Here is a 26,953-nt window from a genome sequence, read left to right as displayed (position 1 = left end):
AATTTGGAAAAAACAAAACTCAAAATTAGGAAGTCCGCTTGGAGAAAACTCCCGGTGTAGGCCTATGGACTACCCAAAGTTATTGTCGAGTGGACGCAAGCACAGCTCAATCCCACCGCTGAACACCAATTTTATTTTGGAAACCGGGCAACCGGGTTAGCAGTCACCAGGTTCCCAGCACAGTGGTAGCTTGGCTCGAGCGGTTGGGGTCAGGCACCGTGTTAAGCGTACGTCACACCCTCACAATAACCATGCGTTCATCCGTTCCAAAAACGACACTACACCGTAAAAATTATGGGAGACGAGATGAAAATATATATGTCTTTATCTTATTTTCTCTTAGTTGCAGGTTTCATAACATAAATACAATACAATAGGATTTTCCTTCAAAAGAGCAGGTCAAATAAATAGTGCTACTTCGGAATTTCAATAAATAGGTTCAGGTCATCATTAAGCAAAGAATAAATAGATGTGCAATAAATACAGACGGCAAATAAATACAGTCAGACCATAAATATAGTGCAAGAATAAATTAGTGGAAGACAATAAATAAAGCACCTTCAATAAATAAGGTAAAACAATCAATGACAATTACAGATCAGATCATTTTCATGAGGTCACCTGGTCTTACTTTGCCCATACACAGCTTGTGGTCATTTAGATGGCATGGGGGTGTCCCACCTAGATTGGTCAAGGCTGGGGTCTAAGCTGAGGCAGAACAAGGGTAATCTAAAGATCTGGCCCTCCAAACTACACAGCCCTTCACAGATGTCACTGCACCAGTCTCAGTTCACCCCTGACACTCCCAGGCTGGTTCTAACACCCCTCTAGCCCCTAGAATGGTCTTTTAGGGCTCCACGGGGCCTCAAATGCCCCCTCTACCACTTACTGCCCTTTTCACGATGATCGGCTCCGCTCGGCGCCGTGTCGACGCCGTGAGGCGGCTCCGGATCGGTGTCGTTGGGCGGCCTTGACTCTATGTCACCGGGCGGTCTCGACTCGATGTCGCTGGGCGGCCTCGGCTTGATGTCGCTGGGCGGTCTCGACTCGATGTCGCTGGGCGGCCTCGGCTTGATGTCGCCTTCCGGCGTCGCAGGGTCACGGTCTCCCCGCTTCCGGGTGTCTCCGGAGTGCGATCTCCACTCCCGACCTCCGGCGCGCTTCACCTCAGTTTCCGGCGCCCTCACTCGACCTCTGGGGACTCCCGACTCGACCTCCGGCGCCACTCCACGACCTCCGTCGGCGCCCTCACTCGACCTCGGGTGACTCCTTACTCGACCTCCGGCGCCTCTCCACGACCTCCGTCGGCGCCCTCACTCGACCTCCGGTGCCTCTCCACGACCTCCGTCGGCGCCCTCACTCAACCTCTGACGGCTCCGGGTATGACGTCTGCTTTCTGTCAGCGCCGCTTCTCTACCTCAGGCCCCAGGTCTCCAGGCTTCTCGACGTCAGGACTCCAGGAGGACACCACTGAACAGGTCAGGAGCTTGCTGTTCTTCTTCTTTAAGGCCTGTTCCAAATGTTCAGTTCCTTAAGATGGTTCTTCTGGTCTTGGTCCCCCACAGGGCTTTAGGTTGGGCTTGGTCAGTAGAGACTAGCATCAAGGGTGGGTTTCTGGACCCCACTCCAAGCACTGGTTTCCACCTCTGCTGTCCTCTCTCTTCTCCAGTCAGTTGCCAACTGCCACTCTGAGATGGCCTCCCAACATTCTAAACTGCCTCCCACTGTCACAGGGTTCTAGAATGTTCCAGGAGGTTCTGGTGATGTCACAGGTGACAATGGGTGGCCACCATTTTGTGTCTCAGGCCCTCAGACAGAAGTTCCAGGGGTAGGGGAAAATGGCTCCCTGACCCTGCATCAACACTAAAAAGTCTGGTGGTTCCCAAAAAGGAAAAATTATAATAGGGTTTGAGGCAGAAGGGGGACAAAATAAATAATGATGAGGAGGGACCACCCAAAGGGCTGACAGGTCTAACAATGCCTTTATCACGAGCGCGCACCATGGACTTTATCCCCTTTATGCCTTTTATCGTGGACTTATTTTTAAAAAAAGACGTCCTTTGTAGACGAGCGCGCACCTTGTTACACGCTCACAACGAGTTTAGATTTTGGCATACGACCCCATTAACCGACTCAAAGACGAGATGAGCCGGTATTTATAACACGCTCTACTATTTTTAAACCAATTTTAAACCAACATAGTTTTCTTTTAAAAATAAGTTACCTCCGTACTCGAGGAGACGCGCGCACTACTCCTCTGACTTCGGAAGTGACTCGCTTGCAAAAATGAGCTTCCCCAACATCACGTGACCTGATTTAGTGACCCACCAAGCGAAAAATAGACCCTGTGAAAGCATGCTTCTACTCTACACACGATCTCGCGCTGACGTTTCCATAGAAACGTTCAACCGAGCCAACAGCTTTCCCTTCGCTTTCTCACATGGAAATCAGCTGTTCATCCCTTTTCTCGTAGCGCTTTCATTTATATTAACAAGGATTTTAAGAATAACTATTAGATACCAAAAAAAAAAAAAAGGGGGAGAAGAGCTTATTTGATTTTAACATCTTTTAATTACCATATTTACCTTCACATTATGTCTCAAGGTGAGTCTGACTCTCATCCAATCAATGAATCCCCCCTTACGGAGTCCTGTCTCATGAACCTTTTCGAGAGACAACTAAAAAATTCATTAAAAGATACTGTGGAGGCGGCTTTGGCCAAAAGAAAAAGGAATACCCTTAATGAAGAGCAAAATATTTCTTCAGATGAAGACCATGACACCGCTCCAACCAAAAGCGGTAAGGTAATTAAAAAATGTAAACACATTGAGCCTCATATTAACATTGCCACTTGCTCTTTTCATGATGACAGGATCTTATCCATTGGTAGCCTATGCGCAACAAAAGACCAAGGTGCCCCGAGCGGCACAAAAAGAATGAGCGACCCAAATGGCGCAAAACGTAAAGGTGTCCCTCGCGACACAATAAGATCAGGTGCACCTCACGGCACAATAGACATCATAGAAGATGACGATGATTACCTGTCTCCAAATGACATATTTGATGAGGGCGATGAATACATCTTTGACCCTGAAGAAAAAATGGAGGACGACCTAGACAAAGATCTAGGACACTCTACCAATTCGAATACAATTATTGACCCTTCCGGATCCGAGATGTTTAATCCCTCCAAGATCACCCATCCTAGAGGCTCAGACTAGTGGCCACTCGATCACGTATCCAAATTCATTAAATTTTGGATTAGAAAACCTCTAGAAAGAAACACCAGAAACCTAATGAGATCCGAATGTCCAAGACCCTATTTAGATAACAAGGCCGGGTTAACCCCAAACCTAGACCCTGAACTACTCTCCTTTAAATCTGGGAGGGATCCTCGCAAGGGCCTGGAACGATGCCTTAAGCAATGCCAAGATAAATTACTCGACACCCTTGGACCGCTTTCTAGAATTTTTGACCTAGCGGAAGAATCTTCCTTGAACGGTACCCCGGTGGATACCGAACTCATTCGAGGATGGAGCCAAAGTGCAATCTGCCTCCTCGGTAATGCTAACGCAAATCTGACCTCTGAGAGGCGGAGAGCCATTTTAATGCGGATGAACCCCAAACTGGGAGATCTAGCTAATAAAGATACTCAAGGAGAACCTAACGGACTACTCTTCGGAGAGTCTTTCATTAAAACACTGGGAAATTACGTATCCACTTTCTCAGCTTTTAACAAAGCACAATCAAACATGAGAAGAATGTTTGGAGGAAGAGTTTTTGGAAGGGCTGACAGGGGAGGACCGACTGCCAGCCGAGGATTTACTAGGTCCTCATACCACCCAAACCAACGCGGTTACTCGAGATACTTCAGGGGGAACAACAACTTCTATCCCCAGAGAGGCCGCTACACTCGATCGTGGAAGATTCCAAGCACAAGGACAACAAGGTAAGACCTTCTTCCCCTCTTTCTTCCCTCCCAAAGGTAGGGGGAAGACTGTTCCTTTTCAGACACAACTGGTCCACCTTAACGAACGACGCATGGGTTCTAGAGACCGTGAATGGTTTCAAAATAGATTTCACTTCCATTCCTGATCAGACCAGACAACCCAGGGAACTTACCCTGAATCAGGAACAATCCTCTCTAGTAGATGCAAAAGTGTCCCAAATGCTTACCAAAGGAACTATTAAGGTCGTCTCGGACACCAGTCAAGGGTTTATAAGCACAATCTTCCTTGTAAAAAAGAAAGACAAGGGATGGCGTCCTGTTATACATCTAAAAGATCTGAACTCCTTTCTCGTTTACAGACATTTCCAAATGGAGGGTATACACCTTCTAAGAGATATCCTCCAAGAGAAAGACTGGCTAGTGAAACTTGACCTCAAAGATGCTTACTTTACGATCCCTATGGATCCAACCTCTCAAAAATTCCTAAGATTTGTATGGAAAAATGTAACCTATCAGTTTCGTTGCTTTCCTTTCGGTCTATCCTCAGCTCCTTGGTGTTTCACCAAGATTTTAAGACCGGTGGTCTCTTCCCTCAGGAGAAGGGGAGTTCGGCTTATTATTTACCTAGACGACATCTTACTGATGTCCCAAAACAAAGAAAAACTACTATCTCACATGAAATGGACCGTGGATCTCCTAGAGAGCCTAGGTTTCATCATCAATGTGGAGAAATCCATTATGACCCCTTCTCAAAACTTAGAGTTTCTAGGTTTTCAAGTGAATACACCTCTATCCCAATTACAACTTCCAACCAAAAAATTATCAAAAATAAGAAAGGAAGTCTCATGCCCTATTCAAGAACTCAGTCAGCCTGAGAGAACTTGCAAGGATAGTAGGCCTCTTATCTTCATCTATTCAGGCAATTTCTCCTGGCCCCTTACATTACTGGGCCTTACAAAGACTAAAATCTTCGGGTCTGAAGAAAGGCCTTTGGTATTCAGACCTTGTTCCCCTGTCCCCGTAAGCTCGAGAGGACCTATTATGGTGGCGCAACAACTTAGACAGTTGGAATGGAAAAGCAATATTCGGGAACAACCTGGACCACACATTGGAATCTGACGCGAGCAGTATAGGCTGGGGTGCCAGACTTGGGAAATTAGAAACCGGAGGGAAATGGTCCCAAGAAGAACTTCCCTTACATATAAATTGCCTGGAGATGATGGCCAGCTTGAATGCTCTTATGAGCTTCAAGCAAATACTGAAAAACAGCATGGGCCTTATCAAATTAGACAACTTTATAGCTGTCTCCTACATCAATCGTCTAGGGGGAGACAAGTCAAAACTTCTAGCAGACCTGACCAAAAGGATTTGGTATTTCTGCTGGAATCAAAAAATTACCCTGAGAGCAGAATTCATCCCAGGTCACTTGAACACAAGAGCAGATTGGAACTCGAGGTTTCTAAGAGACTCGAGCGACTGAAAGCTCAACCCTCTAGTTTTTTAGAGACTTCAGAATCTTTGGGGTCCTTTCGAAATAGACCTTTTTGCCAGCAGACTGACCTTTCAAATAGATCGTTTCTTCAGTTGGAGACCAGACCCTCTAGCAATTGCAGTGGATGCTCTTCTCCAAACATGGGACAGACCAGGTTGTTATGCCTTCCCTCCCTTCTCACTAATTCAGAGAGTACTCCTGAAAGTCCGAACGGATCGTTGCCGCATTGTTCTAGTTACTCCCTTTTGAAGTTCTCAGGTATGGTTCCCATGTGTGATGGAATTAGCAATAGAAATCCCACGACTTATGCAAGGGACTTCAGACCTCCTTCAAGGCCCAGAGGTACATCCTCTTCTTTTAGAAGAAAAAAGTGAACCTTCTTGCCTGGAAGATATCAGGGGTTTGAGAAGATACTCAGGCCTTTCGGGAGAAGCTAAAGACCTTTTGGACGAATCTTGGGCTCCAGGAACAAGGAGAAGATACATTGGGGCTTGGAAAAGATGGTCTAGTTGGTGCGTGGAACGGAATATGGATCCCGTGGAGGCACCTGTAACTGACGTTGCCAATTTCCTAGCAGACCTCTTTAAATCAGGTATTTGCTATAGAACAGTTAATTGCTATAGATCAGCAATTTCCGCAGGACATTCCTTATTAAATGATTTCTCTATCGGTACTGCCCCCCTAATTCGTAGTGAGGTATAAGACTCACGCCCTCCTAAATCAAAATATGATTCTTTATGGAACGGTAATCTTGTCTTTGAACTTTTTTCTTCTTGGCCTGATAATTCTTCTCTTACGAGAAAACAACTCTCCATTAAGTTAGCTACACTACTTTGCCTTATATCTTTTAGACGAGTGTCCGATGTTAAAGCACTAGAAATTTCTAATCGATTTTATTCTCCTGATAGTGTACTCTTTGAAATATGGAAAAGAACCAAAACAATGTCTGAAAATATTTTCTATCCTTTCTTTTTTGTTGTCCCAAACTTTGTGTGGTAAGTTGCATGAAAGTATATGAACAAAAAATGAATGTATTTAGACCCATAAACGAAAAGCAGCTGCTGGTTTCCTTTGTTAAACCCTACAAGGCAGTCTCTTCTGCTACCATTTCTAGATGGGTTAGAACTGTTAGGTTGGAAGCAGGTATAGACCTATCAAAAATTGGCGCACATTCCTCTCGAGGGGCTATGGCCAGCAAAGTTTTCTGGGGGGGGAGGGTCATTTTCTGATATCCTTAAAGCAGCAGATTGGTCAAATGCTTCCATTGTTCTTAAATTCTACCTTAAACCTGTAGAGCATGTAAGCAATGTGGTTTTGCAAAGCTTTAAACTTGCATAATGTAGCCTCCGGTCTTGTAATGAAATGACGATTCTCCAATTATCATACAGAGAGAATCTTGATTTCATTAAAGACAACGGAGGCTGACATTATCCCTCCCACCACTCCCTGGTGGATGTATGCTTATATTTTAATTATTTATTTCAATTTATTTTTTTTGGCTACCAATATTCTTTCTTTTTCAGACTCGTCCTCCTTGTAAATTCAGATCGACACCGACGTCTATGGTGAAGAAGTTGTCATACCTTTTTGCAGCTCTAAGAGGGAGATACTTGGTTGCTATGACTCATTGTTATGTTGATTGGAATGTTTTCTTTGTGATGTAATGGTTACACTTTGAAAGGCTGCATATCTTGGGCAGCAATAAAAGTTATTGCATAATGTCAGCCTCCGTTGTCTTTAATGAAATCAAGATTCTCTCTGTATGATAATTGGAGAATCGTCATTCTCATTTACACTACTCTCTGTATTTCACATTGGCACTACCATTGGGCTTCTCCATAGTGTTTTCATTGAAATCCCCCCCCCGCCCACAATGCTAAACATGTTGTACATGTTTCTGTCGTCACTTGCTAGCCTCAAACTTTTCTGTGCGGTACTTCTTAATTTGGACCGTCTTCATTTAACATTCTATATCTCTGGATTAACCACGCTGCCGGCAATATGGTGCTCAGTTTTTTTTTTTTTGACGTAAAGAGCTTTATTAAAAACAAACAATTATACAAAATGAGCCATATATAACATTTCTTAAAGTGATAACATATGTGAAAGGCAAAACTAAACAAAGTAGAAAGCTGTTTACAGTTTTACATTATTAAAGGAGGGATTGGAAAAAGGATATAATATAATCCAGTAACTAAAGATCGAATAATATTGCATAATAGGAATAAATGAAGAAGTAATTAACATACCAAAAAAGAATAATATGAAAAAGAATGTAAAATAAAAGGTAGAGAAGTAACATCTTACGGAGGTTTAAAATTTTCAGAATATTTTAAAACATACAACTTCTTTTTTTGCAACTTTGTTTAAATAATTAGTTAATGATAACCAATAGAAGTCTCTATTGGCAAGTGGATTGTAAGAGGAGGCAAAAGGAATATCCAATCTATTATAATGGCAAACATTATTCCACCATGACTTAACTTAGAGTTTAGTAGAACATTTCCAGTTTAATGTAATTTGCTGAAAGTCTAAAGCCAACATAAGATCAAATAACCCTTTTTCATGTGAAGAAAATCCAAAGACTCTATTAAACTGCCTGCAAAAAGCATATCATTAGCCAGGGGTATGTGTAAATTAAAGATTTTGGATTTGAGAGACCATATATCTACCCAGAAGGAGGATACATTGGGACAGGAAAATAAAAGATGCAACAAATCAGTTGAAGGGGATTTACTGGACCAGCAAGAATCCTTGTTCGTGTGTGAAAATGTAGCTATTGATAGAGGAGTGAAATATAGTCTATGATATAGAAAAAACATAGATTGAGTAGTAGAAGCAGATCTTGAAATATTCAGTGATCTTGCCCAGATCTTATTCCAGAAATCAACGCACCATAGACAAGCCAAATCCGCTTCCCAAGTAAGTTCCAAATTTGTTTTAGAACGAGTAGGATCTGGAATGGAAAGGTGTTTATAGATCAAAGAAGCCTTTGGGAACAGCAGTAATATTTTAAAAAATGGATCAGCTAAAGGTGGATGAGCATCAGAAGGAAAGGAGTAGAAGACGTCCAGAATGATCTCCATAAGAGTTTTGCCAAAAATAACGTGGACAATTGAAAGAAGTTTGAAATTGAGGTAAAGAACAGGGAATCATACCGTCAAACATATCTCGGACCCAAACAATACCCTGAGGTCTCCAAGATTTCCAATATAGGGGTCTATTATTAATAGTAATAAGACGATTGTACCAAAGAGGAGATGGTAGGAAAGATTCTCTAGTAGAAATCCTTGGTTGATAATGAGGTCTTAACAACAAACAGGAGTGCTGAAATAGCGGAAGAGACATAATGTTTACCTTTGCAGTAAAGGTAAGAATCTCCTTTTGTAGAGAAAGGAGCAAGCAAAGATCATTTTGTTTTAACCCATAAAGGTGTGTAAGGTGTAATGTCTGTAAGAAGCCATTTGGAAGCTTGCCTCAGGCAAAAAGCCATTTGATAGAGTTCAAAGTCAGGACATTTTACTCCTCCAATAGCTTTTGGTTTTCTGAGAAGTTTCAAGGAAATCCTAGGTTTCTTATCATCCCATAAGAATTTAGAGAGGAGAGAGTCAAATTTGTTGAAATATATGGAAGGAATAGGTATCATTGAAAGAATATATAAAAAAAATAGGAGTAATCATCCTCTTGATAGAATCAAGACGGCCCACCATGAAAGGAAAAGAGGGTTCCAGGAAGAAAGAAGTTTAGAAATACGGTCAAGAGCCTCTTTCATATTGAGTTTAACCGAGTTTAAAATTGAACTATTAAACCATATTCCTAAGTATTTAATTTTAGAGTTATTCCATTGGTAACCAGTCAAGTCAAAATTATGTTTGAGACAGAATTTGGTGATGGGCAAGATTTCTGTCTTGTCAGGATTAATTTTATACCCAGAAACCAAAGAGAAATCAGAAAATTCTTGCAGTAGAGAAGGAATAGAGGTTTCAGGATTGGAAATAAAGAGCAAAATATCATCTGCATAAGCTGACCTTTCAAATGGGATTCCCCGTAAGAAAATCCAGAGATGGAAGAATTTTGACGAATACGAGACAAAAAGGGTTCAATAGAAAGAACAAATAAAAAAGGGGATAGGGGACATCCCTGACAAACCCCCCATTGCAATGGAAAAAATTGGGAAATAAGACCATTAATTAAAACGAGGCAGTAGGGGACGAATAAAGTAAGGACATGAGAGATAAATTTGGGGCCAAAACCATGCCAGCTTAGGGTTTTAAACAAAAATGACCAGTCGACTCTATCAAAAGCCTTCTCCGCATCGATAGAGACTGCAGCTATAGAGTATGGGCGAGTGGAAGCTTTATTCAGGACATTGAAATACATTAGAGAATTATCAGAAGTTAATCTGCCTTTAACGTAGCCACATTGTTCTGGTTCAATTAGAGCAGGCAAAAGAGGTTTGAGGCGCAGGACAAGTAATTTGGAAAAGATTTTATAATCGATGTTTATGAGGGAGATGGGACAATAGTTCTTACAAAACTTTGGATCACAAATTTCCTTATGAATTAAGCAAATTGTAGCTTTTAAAAAAGTACCGTCTGCCTTACCAGTACTGCAAAAGTTTTGGAAGAGATGTAAAAGTTTAGGAAGTAACAAGTTTGAAAAGTGTAGATAAGATTTTACCGTAAATCCATCTGGACCAGGAGTTTTCTCTTTTTTAAGTGACTGTACAGATTTGGATATTTCTATACTTGAAAGATCTGATTCAAGAGCGTCAAAATCAAGATGTCCATGAACAGAAGGGGTAATTTGGGCAAGATAAGTATCAATCAAAGAAGCAGATGCAGGGGATTCCGGTGTATACAAGGATTTATACAATTTCACAAATTCTTCTAAAATATCCTGTTGTTTAAAAAGGTGTTTGCCCTCAGAGTTTGAATGGAATTTAGAAATACACATTCTTTACAAGCTTTGAGGTAATTAGCCAAAAGCTTGCCAGGAATGTTCTGTCCGCCATAATAACGGGCACGTAAAAGAATAGATGAAGCATTATCAGTGGTTAATTTGTTGAAGTCCAGCTTCGCACAAACAAGCTCCTGTAAATTGGAGCTAGAGGAGGAGGAATACAATTGATGTTCTAGACGCTTAATATTAGCTAATAGGGTAATATGTTGATCACAGGATTTCTTCTTTTTCTTAGAAACAAAATTTATAGTGAAATCACGGGCAGCAGCCTTAAATGTATCCCATATCAATGGAGAGGAATTTGGATCACCCTATAAGAGAAAAAATTCTTCAGCAAAAGAGAAGAAGGAAGAGGAAACATTTGAATCCTCTAAGAGAACATTGTTAAATCTCCACCTAGAAGATCTGGGTTGTGATTGGAGCAAATCAAAATCTGTAATCACTGGAGCATGGTCAGAAATTACAATAGGTTCTATTGAAGAAGAGATAAGATTCTGAGATAAATGTTTGGAGAGGAAAATGTAATCTAACCATGTAAAAGAGCCATGAGGAGGGGAGAAAAAAGAAAATTCTGTTTCACCTGGATTACATAGACTCCAATCATCTACAAGGTGTGTCTGAGAAATTGTGTTATGAAATTGCTTATGGGCTTTATGAGGGATAAAAAGAACTTGCGATCTATAAATGGATCTATAATCTGGTTGCATTCAGCTCCTAGAATTACAAATTCATCCCTTTATTGGATAATTTTTTTTGTAATATTAGGCCAAAAGGTATGGTCCGGTTGGGTCGGACCATAAACATTAAACACAGTTAAAGAAATATTATTGATAAGTAACTTAGCTCATAACCATCTGAGTCTGTATTTTGAGAGACAACAGAACAATTTAACCTTTTGTGACCAAGAATAATTACATCATTTTTATTTCTCGCCTAGGCAGCGCTTGCGCTGTGTCTTCGAGACATGCTGTATTCAGGATATTTGCATAAAGCTCCACCTACTTCCCGTACCTCTTTGTAAATGGCTCCTGTCCCTGTCCTTTGTAAATGTTGGCTTTTCATTCGTTATTAGGCTTTGTAGTCCCTCCTTAGTAACTCCCTGTCTCTTTTTGTAACCTCCCATGAGGACACCCCCTATTAAATGCGTTGTCGCACCCTAGGTTTTAATTGCAACCTCAAGGCACTATTTTCTTAAAGGCCTTCAGACAGGACACTCACTTGGTCCTAAACCAGGTTAGCAGTGATTACTTTATTGGCTACCACATCTCACATTTACATTAGACCTTCTATACATTTCCCTTCATCCACATAGAGTACAACCTAATCCAGAATTAATATAATAATTATTTTGTCACATTTCAAAGCTACTTATTATATATATTGAATGTACTGTGAATCTGTCTTCCATGCAATGCATTATGGGTAGGGTAGATTTACCATATCTTCAAAGTTTATGATGCTTACTAGGGACATCTAGGAGCAGCTTGCGGTACAGTACCTACACATCTCACATTTACATTAGACCTTCTATAAATTTCCCTTCATCAGCTCTACATAGAGTACAACCTAATCCGGAATTAATATATTAACTGTTTTGTCATATTTCAAAGCTATTAATTGTATATATGAACATAGCTATTTGAATGCACTTGAGGTACTGTCTTGCCTGCAATGCATTATGGGAGTACCAAAACCAAAAGTTTGTGATGCTCACTAGGGACCTCTAGAAACAGCTTGCGGTACTGGCAGTGCTGGTGCCTTGCTTACTAGGGACCTCTAGGAGCAGCTTGCAGTACTGGCAGTGCTTGTGCCTTGCTCACTAGGGGCCTCTAGTACGCAGCTTGCGGTACTGCACCTACCACATCTCACATTTATGTTAGACCTTCTATAAATTTCCCTTCATCTGCTCCACATAGAGTACAACCTAACCTTATCTGGGATTAATATAATTCTTTTATCACAATTCAAAGCTACTAATGTTATATATGGACATAGCTCTTTGAATGTACTTGTTGTACTGTCTTGCATGCAATGCATTATGGGGCGGGTGGATTTACCATATCTTCAAAGTTTATGATACTCACTAGAGACCTCTAGGAGCAGCTTGCTATACTGCACCTAGACATACAGTGCTGGTGCCTTGCTCACTAGTGAGCTCTAGGAGCAGCTTGCAGTACTGCACTGAGACATACAATGCTGGTTCCTGGCTCACTATGCAATCATCTGCAATGCACTAGGTCTCGCATTTCTGAAAGTATGAGCTATTGGCATTGCATTATTATTTGCAACACCAATACCTCAAACTATCAGTAGTGCTGGACCTATTGCATTACAAATGCTTGTTCTTATTGGAGGTAAGGGAGACAAGGACTAAGCCGACCCAACTCCGCTTGAGCTTCAAAGCCTCCAAATCTGTCAAATGAGTTTCTTGTAATAAAACTAAATCTTGATTATAGGAGGCTAAATGAGAAAGTATTCTCTGCCTTTTTATGGGATTAATAAAACCTTTCACATTCCAGGATATAATTGAATGTAAATAAATTGAACAATAAATAAAGCAATGCGATCAACAGTAGAAAATGAAGAGAAGTAGAATACTGGGAAAGGGGAAAAGAACAGAAAACAGAAGGATAGTATAGAAATAGAAGAGGAAAAAGGAAAGGGTGATAAGTAAGACGTTAAGAGAAGAAAGTACATGCCAACCATTGAAAAAGGACCTACGACTGTAATACGTACCTTCAGGAGAGAACAAGAAGAAAAATACAAGGAGTGGCGACACACAAGTGAAGACGACACATCCAATCAAGGAGAAAAAAAACAACCTGCAAGAGAAAAATAGCAAATAAATCTGTTTAGGACCAAACATGGTTACAATAAGAGAGACAAGTCAAGGTATAGAAGTCATAGATGAAGGACCAGCGGTTTCCATTGACAATGTGGAGTCTGAGTGGATACATTTCCTCAGATCTATTACATCTTCAAAAGTAGAGGTTCTGTTCTGAAAAGTAACCTTAAACAAGCATTGGTGAAATAACCCATATCTTGCACCTAGTGAGCATAGAGCAGGATGGAGGTCAAAGAAATTCCTTTCGACGTTTTGCCATTGCTGAAGAAACGTCCTGTGAGATAAATAATTTGGAGACAGACCATGCAAGTTGTTTTTTTAGTTTAGCCGCATTCAAAACTTGTAGAAGATCAGTAAATTTGAGAAACAAAAGAATCGCACCTCGTGGCTTCGAAGGAGCAGTCGTAGTGGACAAACGAGGGTCCAGTCTATGAGCATGTTGAATACTTAGGTTTTTAGTAGCAGGAAGTTCAAGAAGCTTTGGAAGAAAAGTAGTGAAGAAATGAACGGGATCATCACCTTGCAAGCCTTCCGGAAAACCATATAAGCGAAGATTACTGCCTCTATTTCTGTTCACAAGATCTTCAGCAGATTTTTTTAACAGGAGGACCTTTTTATCTAAGGTAACAACCTTGACAGACCTGTCCTGTAACTCTAAAATACATGCTGTTCCACCACAGATATTCGAGATTCCATAGACGACCATTTAGTATCCAAGACTTGCAGACTAGAATTTGTTTCCTCAATAAATAGACGCAAAGCATGCATTTCCTCAAGAACAGTGTCTTAAGATACAGGAGAGACAGATTCGGTGGAGAAAGAGGATCCTGTTTAAGAAGCTTGTTGGTAGAGGATGGAGTCTCCAGTTTAATTGAAGAAGTTGGCGAAGCGACAGGTCGTGAAGAGCTAGATTGCGACATCTTGCCAGCACAATGTAGAGAAGAACTAGTATGAGATGAGCAGGACTCTGGAGCGTGGACTGACGACTTCTTGTGAATGAAAAGCAGTTTCTTACTCCTACCCATATGTTAAAAGCAAAAGAAAATATGCAGGAGTAAAGGAGTTAAGGAGTAATTGGCTTGTATAATAAATTTCGTCAGTAACGATACAAGAAAAAATCTCAAAATTGTGTTTGCACAAAATTAAACAACCTCTGCATTCCACTGGTCTAAAATGAAAGGAGATGCAAGCAAACCACTACATATGCAGTAAAAAAGACATGGTTTGCAAAATTATGCTGAAAGTCTTGTTCAAACAAATGTTTTTTTGACGAGGAAAAACTCCATTGAGGTAAACAAACAAAAAATGGTGGCTGAATATGAGGAGATATGTTATTTATAAAATATCTCACAGCAGAAGGAGAAAAAAGGCCATACTGATATCTGTACCCACTCAGTGGTTCTTCAGATGGATGTGGAACACCGTTTCAGGTGTGAAGTAAAGCTGGAGCCGGGTAAATCACCGCTGCTTTTCCCGTCGCGGCACGGAACTCCAGATCAGGCAGCCATCTTGGTGTGCGCTGCACACGCCTCACATGGTGCTCAGTTTTTATCGTCCCCCCAAGACTGCAGGCACACACTCTGGTTCCCTGGCATGCTACGCCGCTTCACGCTCGCTCCACCCATATTTGTGGTCAACGCCACAACATCTAGAGGGCAGGATCTTGTTCAGCATCAAGCACGGCATAGCGAGCCCTTTCACCTGCTGGTTTGTGGACCCAGCCTGCGATCCAAACCAGCTACCTAAAGCATTCCACCCATCCTTGTTTCTACTCTACAAGAAAGTATTTGCCACAGCTTTGTTAATTTGATGTAAATTTACCTATTGGCCACTCCTCACTACCTGGCTCTTGTCTCTCCAGGGAACCCTGACCCAGGACTTGCAAATTAACCGCCATATCCCTGGGACGTCTCTTTTATCGATCGCTCAACTTGGGTCCCAGGCCCTCCACGTAACTTATCCAACAGAGGGAGCTTCCGTTTTAGAAGCCAGCACCTCACTGCTCTTCCTAGAAGGTGTTTACGTAAGTCGTAGCTGTCACTACCACCAGTCCGTTAATTAATATTTTTTCCTCGAGACATACATGTTTGTCCCTTGTTCCCTGTTTAGGGCGGTGCTCCAATTCCTTTTTTCACGACAAACCATCTATATATCCTTCCCTCGGGGGTCACATTGCATAACTATCATATTGAGAACCCATTTGCACGTGGCCAGCCTTTTTGTGTGATGCCACTTAGTCTGTTTTTTCTAGCACTTGCGAGGTGCCTATTCACTCCCTTTCAACATAATTGATAAAAAGTTATACTGCTAACCATAGGGCTTTGGGTCTGCTCTTAATATTTAAAATTCACTTTACTACTTCTCCTGGTTACCACTGAAGTAAATGTTTTGCATGCCTGTCACAGAGTCACTCCTTGAGTTTGTGTGACATTTGGTCCGTAAAGACCTGAAGAGGCTGTAAAGCACAATGCCGAAACGCATTGACCCACAATCAACGCCTAACAAGAAGAACAAATACAGAATGTAAATGTTGTCATAGACCAATGCTGTAGTCGTTGTTTCATGCAATTTATTTGTGCACAATATGAGTAGGTCTATCATAATTAGGCATTTTACCTAGAGACGGTTATTCTTTTTCACCTTAACAACTGTCAGCAGGCACCCCGGATGCTCACTAACCTTATAAGCCGAATACAGCAGGAGCGATCCACGACGCTAGAGTCCACTCTCCCCAAGAACGGTGCTACTGATGAGGACTCTTGGAAACCCTCGATAAGCAACACCACCCCAGGGGAAAAAGGAGGGGGGAAGGATAACAGGGGACGGGCTGCGGTGACTACACGGAACTTGCTCTCAGGGCACCCACTCCTGTAGAGAGAGAGAAGGACAGGTTGAGTCACCGGTTCCCATACCTCAGGGAATAACACCAGTACAGCAGAGTTGATATCCCCAGCACACACACACACAGACGGTTGTCCGTGTCGCCCAATCAGTCTCACCCAGAGCTAGGTACTCACGGCTCAGCAGGTATTGGCGAGGAGGTGGAGGGAGTCCGTTTCGGTCGTAGATACCAAGGGAAGGGAGGCGGGGCCGCTCTCCGAGCCTTTCAAACGGCTCCAAGCGCAGTAACAACACACGGAAGGAGCTTACTGGTGATGCGTAGTCCGGGCGCTCTCCGAGCCTTTCAAACGGCTCCAAGCGGAGGAGGGAGAAGGGTCTTGGGGGAGATAGGAAGCTTCCGAGGTGGAGAGAGACTCAAGTCAGGTCTCTAGTCACGGCGGGGTCCACAGGTATAGCGCGCTTCTGAGAAGCCAGAGAGGAAGCGCGGGTCAGGTAGAGCGCACTCGAGCGCTAAGGGCTTCTTTGCCGGAATCAGCGGGGTAAGGTCAGGTCCGGGCTCTAGAAGCAGGGAAGCTCTGGCGATCGGAACCACGAGGTTCGTACCTCGCCAAACGCCAGGTGGAACTTGATTGTCAAGCCCCCGGCCTTCCGTGTACGAGGCTTTTGTACTGCCTCCGGAAGTGCGCTCGCGCGTTCGCTAGGGCCGATGGGTATTGTAGTTTCATACCCATCGGCTCCCCGGCGCCGCGCGGAGCGTCACGGTCTTGGCTCAATGTCGACGCCTGACAGAACCCCCCGGCAAGGGCCGGCGTCTCGACGGGCCTCCGGGTTTTGCAGGATGAGCCGCGTGGAAGCGTCGTAGCAGCACAGGGCACTGCAGATTGACCAGAGGCTCCCAGGACCTCTCCTCGGGTCCATAACCCTTCCAATCGATCAAGTAGTGTAGTCTACCTCTGATGTACCTGGAATCTAATACCCCTTTAACTTCGTACTCTTCCCCGCCATCTAAAAGTAGGGGCTGTGGTTTAGGGGGTAGTCTCGTGTGAGGGAGGCAGGGTTTGAGCAGAGAGACGTGGAACACCGGGTGTATGTGCCACGCAGGTGGGAGTGTCAATTTCATGGCCACAGGGTTCACTACTTTTATAATAGGGTACGGGCCCACGTATTTTGGTTTCAGGCGGGTGTTCCCCTTGATTCGGAGGTGTTTTGCATCTAACCACACCTTGTCTCCTACTGCATAGGCCGGCTCAGGGGTTCTTCTTTTGTTCGCGTAGTGCTTGTCTCGTTCTTGTGCGGTTTCCAGTTGTTTCTTTGCCGTCAGTAATACCTTTTTCAGGTGCGAGTGATGTTCTTGGATTGACGGGTGTTTAGTTTGTGCAGGCCATTCAAAGGGCAACATGTTTGGATGGTATCCTGTTAAACAGAAGAAGGGGGAGCATCCCAGCGATGAGTGCTCGGCATTATTGTAGGCGAATTCCGCCATCCATAGGAGGGTACTCCATTCTTCTTCGTGGAGCAATGTAAAGCAGCGGAGGTATTGCTCTAACGTCTGGTTCAGCCTCTCCGTCTTGCCGTCCGTTTGAGGGTGGTAGCTAGTGGAGAGACGGGCGTCCACCTTCATAACTTGACACAAGGCCTTCCAGAATCGTGACGTGAACTGCGTTCCCCTGTCAGTAATGAGAACCGCGGGGATTCCATGGCTCCGTACGATATGTTGTAAGAACTGCTGGGCTAGTTCCGCCGCTGAAGGGAGTTTCTCCATGGCCATGAAATGGCCCATTTTTGTCAAGTGGTCTATGACAACCAGGATGGTAGTCATTCCTCTACTAGGGGGCATGTCCACTATAAAATCCATAGACAGAGTGTGCCACGGAACTGGGGGGATCGGAATAGGTCGGAGCAATCCGCTCGGTCGTTGGTGCTGAGACTTCCCTTGTGTGCATATAGCACATCCCGCTACGTAGGCCGCCGTGTCCGTAGATAATGTAGGCCACCAAAAATGGCGCTTCATTGCCATCGTGGTTTTCAGTACTCCCAGATGACCTCCTAAGGTGGAGTCGTGAACCCATTTCAAGGCTTGTTGCTGTAGGGAAGGAGTTGGCAGATATAAGCGTTCGTCTTGATATAAGAGACGCTGTTTGGAAGACCGGTGTAACGGATCTTCAGCTATCCATCCTACCTCATCGGTTCCTGCGGTTTGGTTTTGCACTTCTTCTACGAAGTTGGGTGTAATGGCGGCAGCCGTCTGCACATCAGGGAATGATGTTGGCTTCAAGATAAGAGGGTTGTCTGTGGCGGACGCGGGGCTTGTAACGAAGGGCTGTTGGGGCCTGGACAGCGCATCAGCCTTTCCGTTCTGTGGCCCGGGACGATATTTGATCACAAAGTCGTAATCAGAGAAAAACAACGACCAGCGTAGTTGTCTGGGTGTCAGGGCTCTGGCGGTTTTTAAGAATAGGAGATTCCGATGGTCCGTATAGATTTCTACGGTGTGTCTTGCGCCGAGCAAATGATGACGCCACTCTTCACACCCTCTTTTTATGGCCAGAAGCTCTTTATCCATTATGCTGTAGTTTACCTCACAGGGAGATAGTTTCTTGGAAAAGAACGCTACGGGGTGCAACTGTCCGGTTTCCGGATGTCTCTGTGATAGAATGCCTCCTATAGCATACTGGGAGGCGTCGGTTTCGACCATAAAGGGACGTGTGGCGTCTGGATGTCGGAGCACCGGGGCGGTGGTGAAGCAGATCTTCAATGTCTGAAAGGCTTGTTCCGCTGCGGTGGTCCACTGGAAGGAGGCACCTTTCCGTAGGAGAAGGGTTAACGGTTGTATAATGCCAGAAAAGTTCTTTATAAAGCGGCGATAAAAATTCGCGAAGCCCAAGAAACTTTGTAGGGATTTCACATTGGTAGGTGATTCCCACTGGGTAATAGCCCGCGTTTTCTTATCGTCCATACACAATCCGTCGGGACCGATGACTTACCCCAAGAAGTCCACGTCAGAAACGTGGAACAAACACTTCTCCAGTTTGGCGTATAGCGCATACTTTTGTAGGCGCTCCAGCACCGCCGCCACGTGCTTCACATGTTCTTCTATGGACGCGGAGTACACCAAGATGTCATCGATGTACACGATGCATGATACGTCCAAGAGGCCCCTCAGTACTTCATCCATGAAGTACTGGAACGCGGCGGGGGCGTTGCACAGGCCAAAGGGCATCACCGTATATTCGAACAAGCCGAATTTGGTCCGGAAGGCGGTTTTCCACTCATCGCCGCGTTTTACTCGCACCAAATGGTAGGCTCCCCGGAGGTCCAGTTTGGTGAATATGGTTGCGGTTTTCAGTTGGTCGAGAAGAACAGGGATCAACGGCAAGGGATATCGGTTCTTTATAGTGATCTTGTTGATTGCCCTGTAGTCAATGCAGGCCCGTAAACCGCCTTCTTTCTTCGGAATGAAGAAGATCGGAGAGGAGGCAGGGGAGGACGACGGGCGTATGAACCCAGAGGAAAGCATGTCGTCGAGATAACTCCGGAGATACGAGGTTTCTGCTTCGGTTAGGGCGTAGATTCTACTACAGGGTATGCTGGCTCCAGCCTCTAGCTCGATGACGCAATCATACTCTCTGTGCGGGGGTAATCTCTTTGCCTCTTGTGTGTCGAAGACAGTCTTATATTGTTTGTATTCACTTGGTAGCTTGGCGATTGGACTTACCCCTTGTTGATTGCCTGTGCTAGCCAGGAACCTCGCGGAACTGCCACCATGAGGCGAGGTCCTGACTTGCTCTGCGGTGCAGTGTTCTTGGCAAAACGACGAATTCAGAGTCACAGTGCGTGCAGTCCACCTTACCAAGGGATCATGGAGAGTCAGCCACGGCATTCCTAGTATGAGCTTGAAATGGGGTGCGTCGATTAGGTCAAATCGTATCCGTTCGAAGTGGTTCAACCCTATTTGCATCAAGAGGGGCTTCGTGTGAGAACACACGGGACCCGAGGTCAGAGCCGATCCGTCCACTGCCTTCACCTTCTCTGGGGTATCCTTTTGATCGCAGGGTATATGTAAGTCTTTAGCGTATTGTTGATCTATAAAATTACCGGTGGCGCCAGAATCCAATAGGGCGTCGACAACCACAAATATGTCCTGAGGCAAGTTCAGCAAGACGCACACATTCATGTGGGCGACTGAGGGTTGAATTGTGTTCGCTGCAGCCGGGAAGACCTCATCACTTCTAGGCCCCAAACAAGCGGTCCTCATCTTATTTGGGTTCGTCAGTTTCCCAGATCCTCGGACGTGTAATCCAATACGGACACGGTCTTAAGCCCCGGGCTTCCTGCAGTTGCGTTCTTGGCTCGACTTCTGCAGTCTTTGATGAAGTGGCCTGGTTTACCGCAATACAAGCAGAGTTTCTGAGTTCTCCTTTTCTCTCTTGAAGCCGGTGATCTAACTGGACGGTTAAATTAATCAATTCATCGCAAGTGGCCGGCAGTTGTACCACTTGGGCCAGAACGTCCTTGAGTTCGCTTCGCAACCCTTGGTAGAATAAGGTAATTCTCTTTTCCATCGGCCAGTCCGTTTCAACCAAGAGCCGGTTGAAGGAGGTGATGTAAGTCAGTAGGTCCTGCGACCCTTGTTTCAGGGTAAGGAGTTCTTTATCCAACGACATTTGATGTGCCTTGCGATCAAACAGCCTTCGCATCTCCACACAGAAGGCTGGGAAGTTGTACAGAACAGGATCGTCCCGTTCAATCAAAGGGAAGGACCAGCTAGCCGCGTTGCCTCCTAAATAAGACAGGACAAAGGCAGTTTTTGCCTGGTCATTCGGAAAGACAGTCGGTTTGCACAAGAAATGGAGCCTACATTGGCCCATAAAGATGCCATACTTCTTTGGGTCCCCAAAGAATCGTTCAGGTGGGGCAAGGGGCAGTTGCATGGGCTGAAGGATATGAACCGGGGGAGAACCAGATGAGTGAGGTGTAAAGGATGCGTGATGCGGGAAGACCCCGGGGCTTGGTGATCCCCCGCCGGAAGCCTGGGTACCCCCATCCGCTACCTGTGGTTGAGTTTTCACGGGCGGAGGCAGAGTCCAGTCTCTAATATAGGAACCCCCTTTTTTCTCAGCTGGTGGTTGACGGGACAGGCAGGCTACCTCTCTTCTCATGGTGCCCATCTCATTCTTAAGCTCTAGATTCTCCACCCTAACGGCGTCTACTTCTACTCTAAGCGCGTTCAAGGTCTCCAGCATGGAGGCCAGGACGGCAGCGGTATCCATCGCTCAGGCTGTATTGATCCGTGGGCTTGACAATCTGTCAGCAGGCACCCCGGATGCTCACTAACCTTATAAGCCGAATACAGCAGGAGCGATCCACGACGCTAGAGTCCACTCTCCCCAAGAACGGTGCTACTGATGAGGACTCTTGGAAACCCTCGATAAGCAACACCACCCCAGGGGAAAAAGGAGGGGGGAAGGATAACAGGGGACGGGCTGCGGCGACTACACGGAACTTGCTCTCAGGGCACCCACTCCTGTAGAGAGAGAGAAGGACAGGTTGAGTCACCGGTTCCCATACCTCAGGGAATAACACCAGTACAGCAGAGTTGATATCCCCAGCACACACACACACAGACGGTTGTCCGTGTCGCCCAATCAGTCTCACCCAGAGCTAGGTACTCACGGCTCAGCAGGTATTGGCGAGGAGGTGGAGGGAGTCCGTTCCGGTCGTAGATACCAAGGGAAGGGAGGCGGGGCCGCTCTCCGAGCCTTTCAAACGGCTCCAAGCGCAGTAACAACACACGGAAGGAGCTTACTGGTGATGCGTAGTCCGGGCGCTCTCCGAGCCTTTCAAACGGCTCCAAGCGGAGGACGGAGAAGGGTCTTGGGGGAGATAGGAAGCTTCCGAGGTGGAGAGAGACTCAAGTCAGGTCTCTAGTCACGGCGGGGTCCACAGGTATAGCGCGCTTCTGAGAAGCCAGAGAGGAAGCGCGGGTCAGGTAGAGCGCACTCAAACGCTAAGGGCTTCTTTGCCGCAATCAGCGGGGTAAGGTCAGGTCCGGGCTCTAGAAGCAGGGAAGCTCTGGCGATCGGAACCGCGAGGTTCATACCTCGCCAAACGCCAGGTGGAACTTGATTGTCAAGCCCCCGGCCTTCCGTGTACGAGGCTTTTGTACTGCCTCCGGAAGTGCGCTCGCGCGTTCGCTAGGGCCGATGGGTATTGTAGTTTCATACCCATCGGCTCCCCGGCGCCGCGCGGAGCGTCACGGTCTTGGCTCAATGTCGACGCCTGACAACAACGGTCCATTGTCTGTCACTGTGGTCACACTGTCTACCTAGATGCATATTGTTTTACTTGACATTTGTTTTGAGTCATAGTAACAGTAACTTTTAATAGCATACAAAACCAGTTGATATGCCTTACGGCTTTTCGATCAGTTGTTGCTTTGTTTTCTTTGTAAAGTATGCATGCAAATTTGAATAAGTAAATTGTGGTTGTGAGAACTAATGTTGTCAGTGGCTTCCTTGACTGTAGCACAACAATGCCTCTAATAGAAATTGAATACAGATTATTAGAATAAAGACGATTTAATTCCAAAGAGTGACTCTTGCACCATTGAGGTTACAAATAATAAGTTGACCTCTCATTTGAATTTATTGTATCTATACAGCTGGAACCTTGTTCATGGTTTCCATTTTCTAGTATTGTAGCCTAGGCTCTAGAGGGTGATACGGCCCTCCACCCCCTCCTTCTTGCTTTTTTTTTTCTTTCTTACATGACTTTCATTCCATGTAACTTAAATCATGTAACTCATTATAACATACAGTATTCTTAAGAGAGATAGACGTAGAAATTGAGAAAAGTGATATTGAATGTCCAAGAAAAGTTCCTGTTGGATAAAAGATACTTTTTCCAAATCTCAATCTCAGGAACCATAAAGTGAATCTTTATTTAATGGACTAACAAATGATATCGTTGAACAGTTTTTTAAAATATAAAATTGTTTTTCACAATAAATAAACATTTGAATTTGTGCCTTTGTGAAAGTGTGGCCGCCAGGGGTTTTTTAATTCTAGAATTTGATATTTGCAGTTCTGTGCCTTTTCTGTAACTTTGCTTCCTTTTTCCTAGTGTTTAGTTCTTTCTGCTATATTTTAGGAATAATTTGTGTTGTTTTTAAGTTGATATACAATGCACATATGAAACCTGACATCAGCCCCCAAATTGTTCATGTAATCTAATGCACTTTGTGATGTTTATGCTATCAACATTCTAATTGAATCAAAAAATAAACTTCATGTTCACCTCTCTATTTGCAGGAGATTTGTGAGTAGTTTCATCGATTTCCCCAAGCCACTTATTGCAGTAGTAAATGGCCCAGCGGTTGGGATCTCTGTCACCTTACTTGGATTGTTCGATATAGTGTATGCTACAGACCGGGTAAGTTCCCTTAAGTATTACATGGTGTTTAAACCCACTTAAGCCTGATGAGAAGAAGTCTTAAAGGCAGTGCTTAATTTGTGCCAGTGTTTTCCGGTGCTCTACCGGCACATATTTATGAGATTACTCCACATGATGGTGTTGTGTGTTTATTTTGAATCTGAATTATCAGTGCTCTGTTCATAAAAATGCCATGCCTAGCTCATAGGTTATGCTGGCACCATTCGGTAGCAGTGGCAGGGCTGTTGGTGGTGCCAGCTGCAGTGGAATCATATGAAGTTCCTTGGGCCCTGGCAATACATTTTTTACAAACCAAACACTGTTTGAAGGCATTTTTTTCTTCAGCTATTCTGAACATGATTGCCAGTGGGACTGAAAGGTATTTTCCACATTATAGAGTCTTTGAACTGGCTGAGAGCAGATAGCACTCTTATAAATGACAGTTTCCTTTTGAAATCTATTCTCCCCTTGTATTAATTAGTTAAAGCCTAGGAGGCTTGTTTGTAATCTGCCTTTACGTTTATTAGGCAAAGAAAAAACGAAAGTGTAGCGAAAAAGACTTATCAAAGAGAATTGTATAATCTAATCATTCTGATAGACACTTCCAAGTTTCAAGGCTCATCCCAAAACCTTCAACAGTGCTCCTGCATGCATGCAGCTTCAGACTGACTTCGTACCGTCCAGGAAGTGAGGGAGCAGAGCTGCTCAGAAGCAACACCCCTGCACTTATGTCTGTTCCTTTCTTCCAGGAAGGAGATGTTGGTCCCACACCAGGTGTCCGGTCACAACTATAAGTTGTGAAACAATATGCCCTGTTGCACTCAAAGAAGATCCAGGGCTCGGAGCCAAAGCTTTACATCACCAAACAGAAAATGTTGTGGTGAATGTACAGGTCTTGCTCTCACTGCAAGTCCTGGGCCCAGTCCTAGTCACAAATCTGCTCCCACGAGAAATCCAGTTCCTGCTAAAAGTCTTAGGGCAAGTCAAGGTCCAAGCACAGACATAAAAGGACATAGCGGGAGTCCAGCACGTCCCATCACTTTATCTCAAAATAGAAGGTGTGATGGTATTAGGAACATTATACTGCTTTTAAGTCCCCGGTTCCAGAACCAATTAATCATCTGTTACTGTTGTGCCTTGACTTCCTGGGCCATTGCCTACCCCAGCGGCTGATAGCGGCTCCCAAAGAGGCCGTGCTGTAAACCTTTGGTATTATTCTGACTCCCCCTGGTATGCCTTTAGGCTCCAGTGAGCCGCATGGACCACCAGTTGTATTACGGCTGGTGGGTCTTCCTCCACTGCTTTATGCGTCCTACGGGACTATTACAGGGCATATGCCAACTCTGGTACAGTCTTTCAAACTGGCCCCAGAATCCAGGCTGAGCCACGAGTTCGAATGATGTGGCACTACAAATTCATGACAATGCTTCTAGTTATGGTGCTGCCTCTAACCTGATGCTTTTACTAATGCAACTATTGGCTGAAGCTCCATTCTCTTTTTTAGCTCTGATTCTGACCCTATACACAAAGTTTCTCACAACAATGATGAGGAGGAGGAGGGTATGGGCTATTCTCCTCTGATTATGTACTAAACTTGGATTTACAAAATGCTAGTGGCTAGACACCTGTCCTGAAATGGAGATCGACTGACCATATGGGCTACCGGCTGAAGAAAGTGCCTTGTTTGCAGTGGTGGTCCAGAGGAGGGCTACCAATGTGCTACATGAAATTAAATAAAATGTGGCATTTATAAAGCGCAAACTGTCACTCCCAGAGGAGCCTCCTGGCGCTATAAGATAACGAGCTTCAGCAGTCAAGAGTTAGGATCTAGATGAGTGCAAAGCAAGATTCATCAAATGTTCATAGATCCATGTCTTTAGGCCCTTCCTAAACTGCTCTTCAGATTAAATTGATCTTAATTTGTTTGGCATGAAGTTCCAAGCCCTTGCCCCTAACACAGTAGCCAACTTCCCTCCCCTGGTTTTGAGTTTGAAGCCTGGCAATTTAAGTAGGTTTGCAGAAGTGGATCGGAGTGTCCTCATTGTCGTGTATGGTGTAAATCTTGTGGAGAGATATACTGACCCTAATCGGCGAGTTGCTCTGAAGGTCGTGAGGAGAATTTGAATAAAATTCTTTTGTGTAACAGGAGCTAATGAAGGGTTTTCAGAGCCGCTGAGGCTGACGCCCTACGGGGACATTTTAGGACCAATCTAGCTGCTGCATGTTGCACTACCTGTAGTCTCCTCAGGGTTGATTTATTGACTCCAGCCAGGAGGCTATTACGATAGTCTAGGCGTGAGAGTTTTAAGGCCACTGCCACTGTTTTCCTTGCAGCAAGCAGAAACATCTGCAGTTGCCTTATTGAGGCAAAAATAAATGTTGTCAGAAATTCTCTAACTTGGACCAATGACCTGCAAGTCCTTACCACTATTTAATGATGACCTCACTGATGTTTAGATGGCTACATGGTCCAAGCCTTGTTCTTGCTGCCAATCAGCTGGCCCGTAGCCTGTGACATAGCCCTGCACCAAGAGATCCACACTTTGTAACTAAGCACCCTACACCTTAGAGCCACATTGTGCAGGCTTCCAATATCATGGTCAATTCTAATTCCTTTCCAAACAGTACTCCAGATCGGGAATTAACAAGGATTGATGCTTTTGGAAAAATAATGTTTACTTTTGCAAGTTTGGCCTTTTGGCTCGTAAATGTGGTTTGTTTACTGGGCAGGTACACACATGCTCCGTGGGACCTGGCTTGCAAGATTTTGCTAGCTGATCCCGAAGGGATTTTATCGGACTACAATGATACATTTCATTTGTTTCAGAATTTGTATCGGTCCTGTCGATCGGTGGATCACTGTCTGTGCCCAAACATACGTTTTTTTTCTTAATTCACTGAGGGAAAGGGGTCCTTCCAAATGGACCCCTTCCTTTTTGTGAATGGGTTATCACTCCCTTTGCGGTCTGAGAAACTTTTCAATATTTTATGGCCAGATTTCGGTTGCAAAACATTGATACATAGCTTAGTAATTCGGCATTAGAAAGGGGCACCTGCAAACATGCCCCTTACGAATACTGAATCGGTATCCATTTGCACTTCCATTTTATGAGTTCGACCAAGTTTTCCGACTACTAAACTAGGATTAGTATGTGTTATGAGGCATTTTTACGGTCACAAATTAAATTGGAGCTTTTGTTATCATAGAAATGCTTTGGGCAGATTTATTATTGTCCTAATTTGTAATTTCACAAACTGCAATACTTTTATTATTGACTTACATTTTTCTCTCAAATTATGTAATTTACCTGCTGTTTCTCATTTACTTCGTGTGGTATTTTATAATTGAAGATACATTTAAGTTTTGATTCTGCGCTCTAAAAATATTCAACCAAATGATCATTAACGGTTTAAAATATTTAATTAGGAATCC

At 44.2% G+C, this 26,953-nt stretch overlaps 1 protein-coding gene across 4 annotated transcripts in view; it reads left to right on the top strand.

Moving 5' to 3' along the window:
* ECI2 (enoyl-CoA delta isomerase 2) overlaps nucleotides 1–26,953 on the top strand; it is a 379,316-nt gene that overhangs the window by 225,717 nt on the left and 126,646 nt on the right. For all 4 annotated transcript variants that reach the window (XM_085607188.1, XM_085607189.1, XM_085607185.1 and 1 more), the window contains exon 7: nucleotides 23,400–23,520. In XM_085607188.1, the coding sequence (XP_085463314.1) occupies nucleotides 23,400–23,520 (121 nt within the window). The remainder of the gene's footprint in view (nucleotides 1–23,399; nucleotides 23,521–26,953) is intronic.

This window comes from Triturus cristatus, chromosome 5_2 (assembly GCF_964204655.1).
Source record: "Triturus cristatus chromosome 5_2, aTriCri1.1, whole genome shotgun sequence".
Taxonomy (NCBI): domain Eukaryota; kingdom Metazoa; phylum Chordata; class Amphibia; order Caudata; family Salamandridae; genus Triturus; species Triturus cristatus.
This window is presented reverse-complemented; position numbering and strand designations above follow the sequence as displayed.